The 13764-nt window shown below is 40.4% G+C and overlaps 1 protein-coding gene across 5 annotated transcripts in view; it reads right to left on the bottom strand.

The window, feature by feature from the left end:
• Nucleotides 1-2819: 2819 nt before the first annotated feature.
• The window catches only part of SNX31 (sorting nexin 31), an 81660-nt gene continuing 70715 nt past the window's right edge, over nt 2820-13764 (bottom strand). For 2 of the 5 annotated variants that reach the window (XM_027561427.1, XM_027561431.1), the window contains 3 exons: nt 12563-12640; nt 6943-6999; nt 2820-3808 (listed from right to left, as the gene is read on the bottom strand). In XM_027561427.1, the coding sequence (XP_027417228.1) occupies nt 3719-3808; nt 6943-6999; nt 12563-12640 (225 nt within the window). In that variant the 3' untranslated portion in view covers nt 2820-3718. Of the gene's footprint in view, nt 3809-6567; nt 6848-6942; nt 7000-12562; nt 12641-13764 lie in introns of those variants that run through there. The other 3 variants (XM_027561429.1, XM_027561428.1, XM_027561430.1) reach the window with 3 other exon arrangements.

The following is a 13764-nucleotide window of genomic DNA, read 5'->3' as shown; positions in this document are numbered from 1 at the left end:
TTAGGAAGTACAGCCAACTCTGTGTTCCCACATTTCCGGGAGAGAAACCACATTCGGTGCAGGAGCAGTGCAAAATCACTAGGGTCAGTGCCTTTAAATCAACTGAACATCTCATCTCTTCCAAGATATTACACAAGCAAAGCCCATATGGTTAGCCAAAGGCTCTGCCCTACAGGAAAGTACATGGGCTAGGGCTAGACCAAAGAACCAAGCCCACTTTGTATTTTTTTCTATGGCTCTAACTAATTTTTTTTATCTGGGAAATTATTATACAAATGACTTGTTTTTTAAAAATAGTAACAAATAGATATTACAAAGCAACTTATCAGAACAATTATAGGTGAATACGGTGGCAGAGGGAAGTACAATTATAAGGCTTAAGCTGTCTTATGGCTTCCCTTGTAGCTCAGTTGGTAAAGAATCCGCCTGCAATGCAGGAAACCCCGGTTCAATTCCTGGGTCAGGAAAATCCTCTGGAGAAGGGATAGGCTACACACTCCAGTATTCTTGGCCTTCCCCTGTGGCTCAGCTGGTAAAGAATCCACCTGCAATGTGGGAGACCTGGGTTCCATCCCTGGGTCGGAAGATCCCCTGGAGAATGGAAAGGCTGCCCACTCCACTATTCTGGCCTGGAGAATTCAATGGACTATATAACAGGGTCACAAAGAGTTGGACACGACTGAGCAACTTTCACTTTCTTTTCAAGCCATCTTATGAGGGATTATTAGTTAGCCATACATTTGTAAGTTAATTCAGCATGTCTTATTTGGGGTGGGGTGGTGTCTTATTTTGAGCCAAAAAAAAGTTCATAACTTTCTCTTGACTTTTTTCCTGGGATCACAGATGGCAGGGTCAAGAGCTTCCTCATGAAGGAGAGAAGCGCTTTCTACTCCATCTCCTACCTGAGCCCACACGGGCCCCTCCCTCAGCCTGCCTGGTGGACCACCGTCCACCCACGGCAGGAGGAGAGAGGACCAGAAATCATCCGGAGACATCGTTGCTGCCACGGCGTGCTTTGCTTTCGTTCTGCCTTTTAGGATCATTTTGGCCATTATTTCCCCACTGAGGCTTGTAACCTATTTGGTTTTCCACAAATTAAGATCCCTCAGCTCTTCTTAAATTCACCCTGAGGGGGAACTTAAGGCAATTTTTTATCTACATGTTTCACACAAAATTTGCTTCCCGATTGTCCACATGGGGATGTGTGCAAGCCGGACACTCACCAGTGGCTTTGGCGAGTCCATCAGCTCTTCAGACAAAGCCCACACATGCTTCCCTCCATGGGTCCCAACGGGGCTCAGATTTCAGGGCCCAACCACCACTGAATCAGCTCTGACCTTTTCCCCCATAATTATTTTTGTGAAAATTTCAGACTCAAGTGTGTTTGCCTGTGGGCAAAGTGCCAGTTATTTTAGGACTATGAATAGCGGTAGAAACATATATGTATGTCTCGACATGGAGATAAGTGATGTTAATGACTGTAAACCCATAGATTAAAGCATATGCTGATTTCCAAAGCCACACCACACCCCTTAGGAGTTACTTGAATGAATTTCGCAATTGCCTACCTGCATTACTCACGCCCCGAAGGATGTCTTCGGATGTCTTGCTGGGGCGGATGGCTGTGCTGTTGGGAAGGTCCTACCTCACCCCAAGCAGTGATGGGGTCTCACTGGCCATCTTCTCTCGGAGCCTGCAGCTGGGAAGGTCACTCTGGCAGTTGGAAGTCAGGCTTTTTAACCCAATAATGAAGTAGCTTTGATCCAGAAGTGATTCAAACCCCCAATTCCTTCCAGATAAAGGAAGGCCCAGTAACCCCCATAGGAGCTAATTAATTAATAGCTCCTTCTTATCTTGCATAACTGCTGAGGAAGTTTGTTTCCCACTGTCTCAGTTCATTTATTCTTCACAGTATGTACTATGGAATGCACTTCATCACTTGTATTTTTCTTCTCCTATTTTGATATTGATGGTGATCTCAATGTCTTGGGGGAAAAAAACTATTAAATTCAATGCTTCTGTTTTTGCCATCATCAAACAGGGGTAAATTGCTCTACTTATACTAAGGGATGCTGCAGTCCTGTAGGCATAGGTGCTGGTCCCTCTTATCTCCTAACCACTCCCTTAACCTCAGACTTCGCTAGCGCAGAGCAGGGTTGCTTATCCTTCCCTGGACACTGCACTTGCTCTCCCACCAGAGTCGATGCTTCTTTCTACCTGCGTGCCCCTATCTCTGCCTCTGCTTGACTCTGCTTTCTTCAAAGTCCCTCTTCACCTCAGGCCTTCTTGACCACCCCCTGCAACTTCCTATGACACACAGGACCACACTACACATTGGACACCTACTCCCATGCTGTCTTGGATTATTTGCAACTATGTATCATTAAAGGGTTAACATTCAACTATTTTTGATCTACAACAGCAGTTAAATATGGTTCCATCTAATATATACATTTTCTCACCCAAATACAAATTCTCTTTGCATTTCTAAGGTCTTCAATAAATCCTTACACAGTGTAGGCATTTGCTATTAAAAAGAAATAGACTTTTGACTATTCTTAAATTGGCAAAATAGAGAATAAGCTTCTGTTTTAATTGGAAAATGTATCTTAGCCCATTAATACACTCACCATGGGTGATCTGGGATGATTCCACCTTGCAAAAATGTCCCACCATCACCTAAAATGTAAAAATGAAACTTCATGGCCCTAGGAATTATGGTTAGAGATAGTGCTTTATAAATATAATAGGGCTTTAATAGATTCTACACTTCAAAAAATCATTCACAGAGTTTTTTCACCAATAAATCGTACACTCACTAGAATATATTCCTATTTATTATATAATTAGTTACACAACACAGTTAGAAAAGAACATTAAAATATCACACTTTATTGATTACATTGATTCCTCTGTCCCTCTCCCTTATTGCAATATTAATTCTGTGTATAATTCTATTAGTTATCACAATGAACTGAAACTGGATAAGGAAAAATCTAGTGAAAAAGTATACATCGTTTTAAAGCTAAGATATTTGATATTGAGTGAAGGGTCCCCTTGGTTTCCAAAATAAAAATATCCAAAATAGCGTCATGATTGTTGAACTGAACTCAGTATACTAAGGACAGAATGTACCTACAACTGTGGAGAAACAGAGCACGGGGCAGCCTATTACTTTGAGTACATCCATATTGGTAGGCTCAGAGTTACATAAGAAAACAAATTGGTGTTTCATCACCTCCTTGTTCTGATGCTTTGGACGGATCAGTGAAGTCCAGATTTCTTTTTCAATGATTCCATTTCTTAGAGCCACAGCTGATGAGTCATGTCTTCAGATCTTAACCCCAAATGCATTTGTAGTGTTTTAGATTAGGTCTTTCATTCATGCAATATCAGAACATATAAAAGGCTTCATGAAGCCAGGACAACATATATTTTAGGGGAAGAAAAAAGAAGGAGGTTTGTACTAATTGATTCAGATTTGCCATTTGTCATTTATAAGTCATTAAAAACAAACTGTATGACCTTGGTTTGCATTTTCTTTTAATCTTGAGACAAACAGAGTTTTGAAGTAGTCTTGATGAATATGGTCCATCCAGGAAAAAAATGGGAAGGCTCACATTTCTTCCATTGGTGGTAGGAAGCCCACTTTCAACTTCCAAGCCCTTTCATGGTCAAGATCACCTTTAAGACCATTTTAAGAAGTTAGACTTTGTCTTCAAAGATCTTCCTTTATGGTCCCAAAACCACAGTCAACTTCAGCTATCTTAATCTTGCTTTTTCTTGGCAGAAAACTAGAATGGTCTTTCTGTTACAAAGTAAACAGAGAGGTCAGAAATACATATGAGAGGAAGTAATTTCCATAACAACAATAATAGTTAAAAAGCCAAAGATTAATATTAAAAAGGCAACAGAAAGGTTATATCTGTTAAGCAATGATTGTTTTAAATGGTTTTACCCTGGATTTCCCTGGTGGTAGAGTGGATAGGAATTCATTTGCCAATGCCAGCGGATACCTGTTCGACCCCTGATCCAGGAAGATTCCACCGTGTCCCAGAGCACAGAAGCTCCTGAACCACAATTACTGAGCGTGTGTTCTCCAGCTGGCGCCCAGTGGAAACCACTGAGGTCCAGGCGCCTAGAGCCTGTGCTCCGCCACAAGAGAAGCCACCACACTGAGAAGCCCCTGCACCGCAACGAAGAGTAGCCCCCCTCACCACAACCAGAGAAAGCCCCCGTGCATCAATGAAGACATAGCGCAACCAAGTAAATAAAAAAAATTTTTTAATGGTTTTATCTTGTAGCAGCTGTGTTTCAGGGGTGGGTATACATCAATGGCACCCCACTCCAGTACTCTTGCCTGGAAAATCCCATGGACGGAGGAGCCTGGTAGGCTGCAGTCCGTGGGGTCGCTAAGAGTCGGACACGACTGAGCGACTTCACTTTCTCTTTTCACTTTCATGAATTGGAGAAGGAAATGGCAACCCATCCAGTGTTCTTGCCTGGAGAATCCCAGGGACAGGGGAGCCTGGTGGGCTGCCGTCTATGGGGTCGCACAGAGTCGGACACGACTGAAGCGACTTAGCAGCAGCAGCAGCATACATCTGTTACTGTTGAGGGCGCCCCCTACTGGTATGAAGAGGCATGTCCAGAGCACCTTTGCAAGCACTGGGGCGTCTCCAGGTAACACTTGAACCCTGCCTCTCTTGTCTTTTCCTCATCTCTTAAAGACATATGACTTTCTGTTTTTATCTTCACCAAAATCTTCAGTGCACATCCCTCACAAAGTTTTACAAAAAAGTATTATAGACATTTTAACATACTTTAAGAAGTTACGGTTGCTGCAGACCTTCAGTGAGTGAATAGTCGACTTTCAGTGTTTATAAAATCTCTAAGACAGAGTCACAGAGACTGGGTTTTGGCCCTGGTGAAATAAATGTGTGGCAGCTCACCAGACAGAGCAACTAAAACTTTTTTTTTTTCCTATGAGGAATTTGTCTTGATAGAGAGGCCTCATGGCAGAGCAGTTAAAGGAACAACAGCAACAAAATTTTATTTGTTAAATAACAAAGAGTGTTTGGGCATGGATACTAACTCTGTCATTTACCAGCTGGGTGACCTTGGGCAAGTTACTTAACCTTTCTTCTGTTTTCAGTTCCCTTGGCTACAAACCAAGGATAATAATAATATCTGGCTTGCTGTGAGTTATATGTGGAAAGCAATTATAACAGTGCCTAGCTCAGGATAAGCTCTCTATAAAGGTTGGCTAAACTAAGTTGGAATTCAATACAGTTGGGCACCAGGCTCCCTTCCAACCTGCTGGCCCTGCTCAGAGCATCACAGAGGTTCACCTCCTTTAGCATTGCGGTTCATCCATGCTGACTAGCATCTCTGTTGTTCTAGGACAGTGGCTCTCGAACTCAAACGTGCATCAGACTTATTTGGAGGGCTTGCCCAATACAATTGCTGGGCCCCAGCCCCAGAGCTTCTGGTCCAATATGGTTGGGGCCTGAGAATTTAAATTTCTAGTAAGTTCCCAAGGGATGCTGACCCTGACAGTCTAGGGACCCCACTCTGAGAACCACTCTTTTAGAGTAATGGTTTCAATCCTGGCTGTACTTTAGATCATCTGGGCAGCTAAAAAATCCCACTGCCAGGCCCCTCAGAAAAATTTGTTAATAAATCAGAATCTTTGAGAATGGGGCTCAGCCATCATGTTTCTTGAGCTCTTCAGGTGATAACATTATACAGCCAAGTTTGAGAACCACAGCTCTATGCCATACTATGCTGCTGACATGGATGAATTTAAGTGATGAAGTTATCTTAAAGATAAAGAAGAAGTCTGGTGCAGTGTTTCCCATTGGCATTCTTGCTATAAATGCTGATCTACTGGATCCATCTTTTGGGGTGGGAATTTGCATTTTAATAAGCACCCCAAGCATCCCTTATACACATCCAGTTTTTTGACCTGCCTGAAGACACATAGCCAGTAATTGGTGGAGTTTTCACTGTCTGTCTCTGATGTAAGCAGCCAGAAATGCTGTTATTATGTAAGAGAGAGAAGTCTGCTTTTAGTCTGTGTTTAAAATTTTTCTCTGATCTTATCCACTCAAGGAAGGACCGTATATATTTATAAATACTGTAATTATATACTAACTACCTTTATATACACAGCAGGCTCTGTGACAGGAGCTGAACCAATAATGAATCCCATTCAATGCTACTTAGAGGCCACCTTTATTTCATTCACACCCACTAAGATATGAACCTCAAAAGGAAGAGTTAGTTAAGGACACAGCTGTGGAATCAGACTGCCTGCTTCCTTCTACCAACTGTGCAACCTGGAGCAAGTCACCTAACCTCTCTGTGTTCCAGTTTCTTCAACTGATCTGAGGAATGGTGATACAGTACCAATGATACAGGATCATGGTGAGGATAAATGTGTTAATCCACAGAAAAGTACTTTGAATGGTGTCTGGCCATTAGTGTTTATTAATGCTTTCTATTATGATATTTACTGCTATAGTTATCTGCACAGCAGACCTAAACACTTGAAAAAGCAGTTTATCAACTTAAAGGCTGTTTTATTCAGAATACACTGCAGAAAGTCTATGAAACCAAAACATACAAACTAGAAAGAACATTTTCAAAAAAAAACTGCACGGAGTAGAGAAGAAAATCACTAGAGTTTTGTGTTCTTCTTGGAACTTTTGTATATATAAATTCAGGAAAGCATTTCTCCTAGCCCAACTGGGTTCTACAGTAAAAACACTCTGTTTCTGTGATGGTCGTCCAATTGGACCAGTCTGCGTGGAGGAGCTTCTGAGAAAGAGAATTCTGGCTTAACCTTAAAAGTAGAATGACTTTGGTTACTTAAAAGGGGAAAAACAGGCAGATTTATCAAAATTATAATATACCCATTACATAATTTTACTCACAGACCTGGTTTTGTTGAATGTGGTATTTTTTACTTTTGCCTTGTTCTGGAACTTCAATCTGCTAAATAGATTAGTGAAATGTCAGTCAGCACAGCCAGAGAAGCGAGCACACAAATAATCTATTTAACCAGCACATTTCTCCTTCCACAATAATCCTCTTAATGGTCCCGAAGGCTGCCAGTCAGCAGGACACCTGCTCGTCATCCGCACAATCCCCCTTCGTTTGCAAGTACCTCAGCGTTTCAGAAATCGAGTCCCCGAAAGTGAAGTGAAGCTTAATGTTTAACGTTGGTGGCTGCCTATGGATTTTGTGATTTAACACAGCTTTTAAAAGGACTTCACACAAAATGAACTCCTAAATCCAGAAATAATCCACCGAGCTCCAATCCATATGCTGAACCAAAGCCAAATGGGGCTCTGATTAATCAAAAGGCATCATTAATCAAGAGAAGAATCAAACTGAAGTTTAAGGCACTTGAATATACCTCATGCACATAAAGTAACCTTAATATAACAGTCAGGGGCCCAGCAGAAAGCAGATGGCTTACTCCTGGGGTAACCGAGGGAGTTTTCCACAAGGAACTGCTTAATGGAGGTGTGGTAAGGATTAGAGTGCACCAATGAATGGATGTAGCTAGTGGCGAGGAGCTGGGGTGGGTGTGGGTTCTCACCACTTCTGGGTCTCAAGGGGTGAGGGGAGCAGCTGGTACTGGAACCAGAGTGGCCGAAGCAGCAGGTAGGAGAGGTCGCTTCAGGAGCTGTGGCACTCAGTCGAGGACTGGGCCAACCGCAGAGACCAGGCAGGGACGGAGTCAGAGAAATAAATACCCTGGTCTCCACTTCCTCCCACCTCACTGGGTTTCCCCATGGGTGACCCCGGTTGGAAGCTGGAGGTCAGAGGGTAAGATCATAGCACACCAAGGTCAGTCTCCTAGCCAGGGTTTAGGGGAAAGGACTCTTAGACTTTTCCTATATTGGGTTGGCCAAAAAGGTCATTCAGGTTTTTCCAAGCATACTGAAAAACCTGAAAGAATTTTCTAGCCAGCCCAACAGAAAAAGAAAAGAACTACTATTAAAGAACTATGCTTTCGGTGTGTATCTGAGCTTATCACTCTCTCATCCTAAATGTCTCTTTACTAATTGCTTTTCTTTTCCAACAAATAAACTCCTTGACTCTGGATTCTCAGTTTCTAGCCACTATATATGGTAAATATAGGCATCGGTAAATGATAGAATGAGGGGGTGAATTAACTAAGTTGCTTGTTATTCATGAGATCATGTCCCCTATATAAAGCAGGACATTACAAAATAAGTGGGATAAATAACACGGTACTGCACAAGAGGATTAATTTTTAACTATGATTAACTTAATTTTTCTGTAAAATATATCGCTTTGAAGGATACATAGGACTTCCTTTGGGTCAGTATTCTCAATAGAGATGTCCATATATTTGCAGCCTATCTCGATAGTTTTAAAAAATCATTATTAGGTCTTGATAAATGAGAAAGTAATGTTCCGAGGCCTTGTGTTTTGTTATTTTATCATTTTACAGCATTACATGATAGTCTGTAAGTAGTCTTGTGCAGTGAAATACAGAAGTTGGGGGAAACTTCTTGGAATTTTTCTCTCTCCTAGTCTCCTTCCCCTCCTTCTCCCTATGTAAAAATAAAACACATTAGAATTGTTCAGCAATTTCTGATATAGTTTGGTTCCTTGACTTATTTCAGTAGGCTTTTTATATTTTATATATCAGGGTGATAAAGTTGGGGGGGAGTTAATCCTTTTTTTCATAATGCAGGATTCCTGCACTCTCTCTCTCAACAGAGAGTTTCTGTTGATAGCATAATCCTTCATTCCTTCCCCTCTGGCTCTCTGAAACTGTCCTCCTGCTATGCTCGGACCATTCTTGTGACGGCTGTAATGTCAGTACCTTTTCTGTTTTCTGAACTGGACAAGCTATGCAGAGGCTGCCGATCCTGGGACATCAGATAGCACTGGCCTTGGTGTTTCCCCTTCTCATCACATAACAGGAACACACTTCAAAGCCCCCAATGGCCTTTTACACTGTCTGATCTCGCCCCAAATGAAAGAGAAGTGGAGAGAGAAATATATATGGTTATGGTAACTGGGGAGGGGAGGGGAGGTATGAGGCAAGCTGGAGTCAGAAGGCCACCTTGTTCTTCACCATTTTTCAGAAGACCAGTTTAGAGATTCAGACCCACTGTTAAGTAAACCTAAGGAAAAGTTATATAAACTAATAAAAACAAACTAGGTATAGACTATTTTTAAAAATAGTTTTTCAATTCAGAAAATATTTACTAGCATATTTCTGATAACTCATGTATTCAGATTATGGTTCAATATATAAATAATGATAATTATAATGATCATAATACACTTTCAGAAGCTCCTTAGGAATGAAAGTGAAAGTCACTCAGTCCTGTCCGACTCTTTGCAACCCCATGGACTATACAGTCCATAGAATTCTCCAGGCTAGAATACTGGAGTGGGTAGTCTTTCCCTTCTCCATGGGATCTTCCCAATCCAGGAATCGAACCAGGGTCTCCTGCATTGCAGGCAATTCTTTACCAACTGAGCTATCAGGGAAGCCCTTATATCCTGTATGCAGGGAATACACGTACTACATAAAATCCACCTGCTTTCTTTTCTTGGTGTCTTTTAGATTTCTTTACATAGCAGAGATTGCTGTTAGCCTACTCCATTATTCATTCTGTTGTTTCTTAGTAGTAACACCCACATTTATTTGGAAAGACAACATACTCTGCAAAAAGACTACATTTACCAGACTTCCTTACAGTTGGGTGGGGGCCTGCGATATGACTAACTCTTGGACAATGAGCTATAAGTAGAAATTCTATGTGAGACTTCTGAGACTCCTCATTAAAGAAAAAGGGTGAGTGCTTCTGCATACTTTCCTTACACTTGTTATCTGGAATGTGCATGTAATGGCTGGATCTCCAGCAGTCATCCTGGGCATGAGGTAAAAGCCGCACACTGAAGTTGGCAGAGCAGAAAGATCTCTGGTGACACCGTGAACTCACTATCACAGCCCCATTCTGCCTACTTCTGGGCTTTTAGATGAGATAGAAACAGACTTTTATCTTGTCCAAAACACTTATTTTGTCTTGTTTTTTGTCATTGGCAGTCAAAACTACTCCTAACTAATATAGTTTATTTTCAAATAAAATAATCCTTTAATTTTGTTCTAGTTAAAAGTAGCAAATATTAAAAAAAAAAATCAATTTAGGTTTTTGTATAAGAGCACAGCTCTAAGAATAATGTTACACATTTTTCTCCTTTCTGGTTTTTCAATTAATACTGTCTTAAGAATTTAACACTTTTTTGGCTGCATGGTTACATTTTTCTTTAGTGCATTCATTTGACTTCAAATCTTAATCATCTCTTCGTAAGTGGTTCAAGTCTTAACCTTTGACACCATTGCCTAAAGCTAACTAAGCTAATTAACTCTAAGTTAGCACTAAATTTCTTCTTTCAATTCTTTCTTCTTACCAGGATAAAACAGTACTATTTAATCTCTCAAGGGACCATCTGCTTTATTTATGGGGTTCAGTCGGTTACAGTTTTCTCAGTTTTTCTTTCCCTCCCCAGATTCTTCACAATTATAAAATTTTAGAATTTATTCTGCCTTGTAAATTTTGGTCTATGAGACTTCTATAAGTGATAGGTGTCAATTCAGGCTTTATATGTTTTGCCTAGAAAATGAGTAAATGTCACAGTCTGACATTTATATGGTTACTTTAAGCTCCATAAAATGACTTGGTCTTATCAACTGTACTTTGTGAGGAGATCCAAAGTTCAAAGAGATGATCTGTCTTTTCTATCTCCTTTCCAGGGTCCCGTTCTACCCAACGGTTTGTATTAATAGATGAAATTCCAGACTAAAATGTGGACTATTCCTACAACATTCTCTTGAAATGTGAACTATTCCAACATCATCCAATTTTCAGAGGAAAAATCTTAACTTCTTTCTAAGAACCAACATAAGGAAAGAAATTTGATGAGTATTTGGATAAGGCAATACAAGTTTTATTGACTACCATGATGATTTTGCTATCAGTCACCAGGATAAATTATAGATTTTAATTTGCATGCAAATCTATGGAATATGATGGTGTGGTTGTTTTTCTTGAAAACTTTAAATAGATTACTACCTCCTCCTACTGTAGAGAAAACTCTTTTAGATATTCATTGTACAAGTATTTCCTGCATCAAGTAGCTTACACTTTATCAAACCACATTTGAGAGCACTTCTCCCTTTTAATGGGGCTACATTAATTGCTTTTCTCTGTATATACACATACATATATAAAATGATATATATTTATGTTTATACATATTTATAATATACATATATTTAAATTGAGGCCTAAATGGGTCCATCCTTCTTAGGAGGTTAGATTTTATTATGCTTTTAAAAAAAAAGCATTCTTGATTGTTTTATTGGTGTGATTTGCTATTCTCTAGTACATTTTGAAGTGTTCAAACACCAAGGGGCAGTGATTTTTATCTTCCCTGGGAAAATATTTTGAGTTCTAGAAGAAAGAAAAGTAAATATAAAATGTAACATTTTTCTGAGGAAAAAAGCTGCAAAGTCAAGTAAAGATAAGTGTTAAACTAAAGGTATAATCCGCCCTCTTATAATACACTAAAACCTTAGGAAAAGTTTTCAAATATTTTCTGTTGTATTTTTAAAGCCCAGTGTGTTATCCTACAAGAGAATTATGTTTATAAATGTCATTTTAAAAAATCAAAGTGTACTGTCTTACTTGGGACAAGCTTGTATCCTGATGGTGACAAGGCAAGTAGAAAGTTTAGAATCTCAGGGACTCTTTACAGCCCCAGCACCAACACTTACAGTGAGCAACTAGGCCTTTATTGAAGATGGAGACAAGAAAAATAAATTTTACACTGAGAAAAAAGTATAGCCTTGAGAGCTTCTTTTACTTGATGGCTTCTCCCAACTGCTAAAGGCATTTTAATTTGGTACAGTGGAGGTATCAAGAGGCTGTGAGTTCTATCTAGAGACAAAACTTCAGAGCTTATTTAAGCTCTTAGCTGCTGTGCTGATTCTGTCCATGTTGTTGCTTTTATGGTAAATCTGGAATCTTCCATTTGGGAGAAGGCAGAAATACAAGGATACAGAGTTGAGGTTTAGCAAGTTCTCAGCAACCCAAGGACAACTGACTTCTCCCTGGGAAATTGGCTTGAATTCTGAAGATTGAGCTCCCAGGGAGCTGAGAAGCTCACTTCTGGGCAGTTGGGTTCGTCCCTGAATTTGAAAGACCCTGATGCTGGGAAAGATTGAAGGTGGGAGGAGAAGGGGACGACAGAGGATGAGATGGTTGGCTGGCATCACTGATTTGATGGACATGAGATTGAGCAAGCTCTGGGAGTTGGTGATGGACAGGGAAGCCTGGTGTGCTGCAGCCCATGGGGTCGCAGAGTCAGACACGAGTGAGCGACTGAACTGAGCTGAACTGGAAGACCAGACTCACTGTGTCCGGGAAAATTCATGAGTGTAGTTTAGTGCCAGCTGATGGTGGAAACAAACTGAAACACAGACACAGACAAGAGCACTTACCATTTCTGGATTCTCTGCAGCTTGCTTTACCATCTTTTCTGAAATCATCTTTTTCAAGCAGCTACTCAGCAAAAAAGCCTAAGAAACCCAGAAATAAAGAACTCTCTCAGTTAAAGACTTCATTCTCTTCCTTCCCTCTTCATACTGAGAAGCAGGTTTTGTGCCCTGTCTTCCAAAAGTATGCTTTTAAGAATTTAGAGTTCTTTGACTTTCATTAATTTCATAAGATGTAACCAGCAAGTAACCATAAAGTTTCTCAATTACAGGGATATACTTGCAGTAAATTTTTTAAAAGATAGATTAAAAATGACCAGGATCTCATTACTAATCTTTCTCAAAACTGCCCCCTTACATCCCATTTTTTTCCATTACTTTGTAAACAGCTCATGTTTTATGAGCAACAAATAATAAAAATCGCTTTTACTCACAATCAAATCAAATGTTGATGGTCAATCTTCTATTTAACTGTATATATAATGATTGAGAGACCTATAAGTCGGCATATATATTAACCTGTTTGAAAGGCTATATTAGCACCTTATGGCTCTTGCTGAACTGAAGATAAAATTAGTCATTTTTCTTCCTTTTTTAATTTCCCTGGTATTTTTAGTTATTCACTGTCAAGACTGACCACTGCCCCTAACACCACCTGTGGCTTATCGATGGCTCATCACTGCTAGTGGCAAGACACATGTCATACACATCTTGCTGCACAAAAGCTGGGGCTTTCCTTTCTCTAGGTTACCCCATGTGCCAAACTTAAGGTTCCCTTGTGATTTTCCCTTTTGCTCCTTTCCTACAGATTCTTTTATTCCCCCTCTTTTTTCTGCTCTCAACTCTTGGACTGTTCATTTCTCATTCAGCCCCACTGAGGTTTCAGACAACAGAAGCTCAAAGCTTGAGGCTAGAGAACTTTAGTATAAATTGTGCTCGAGGATGGTCCCTGAACTTGAGGGTGGGGGGATGACAGAGAGGAGGAGAGGGGAGGGAGGGAAAGCTTGGGTTATGGCAGCCAATGCAGAGAGCTTTTGGAGGACAGGACATAGAAAGTGGAACTAGAGGGCAAAGGGGCTACATAGAGGGGGCATTTCGAAGTTTTACAGAGATGGGTTGCATTTTATTTAAGCGGAGAGAAAATAAGGGAAAGAAAGGGCTGCCACCAATAAGGAAAAGAGTCACGGATGTGGGGTTTATACACAGAC

Source organism: Bos indicus x Bos taurus, chromosome 14 (genome assembly GCF_003369695.1).
Source record: "Bos indicus x Bos taurus breed Angus x Brahman F1 hybrid chromosome 14, Bos_hybrid_MaternalHap_v2.0, whole genome shotgun sequence".
NCBI classification, from domain to species: domain Eukaryota; kingdom Metazoa; phylum Chordata; class Mammalia; order Artiodactyla; family Bovidae; genus Bos; species Bos indicus x Bos taurus.
Note: the sequence above shows the minus strand (reverse complement) of the source record. Positions and strands in the feature narration are given on the sequence as shown.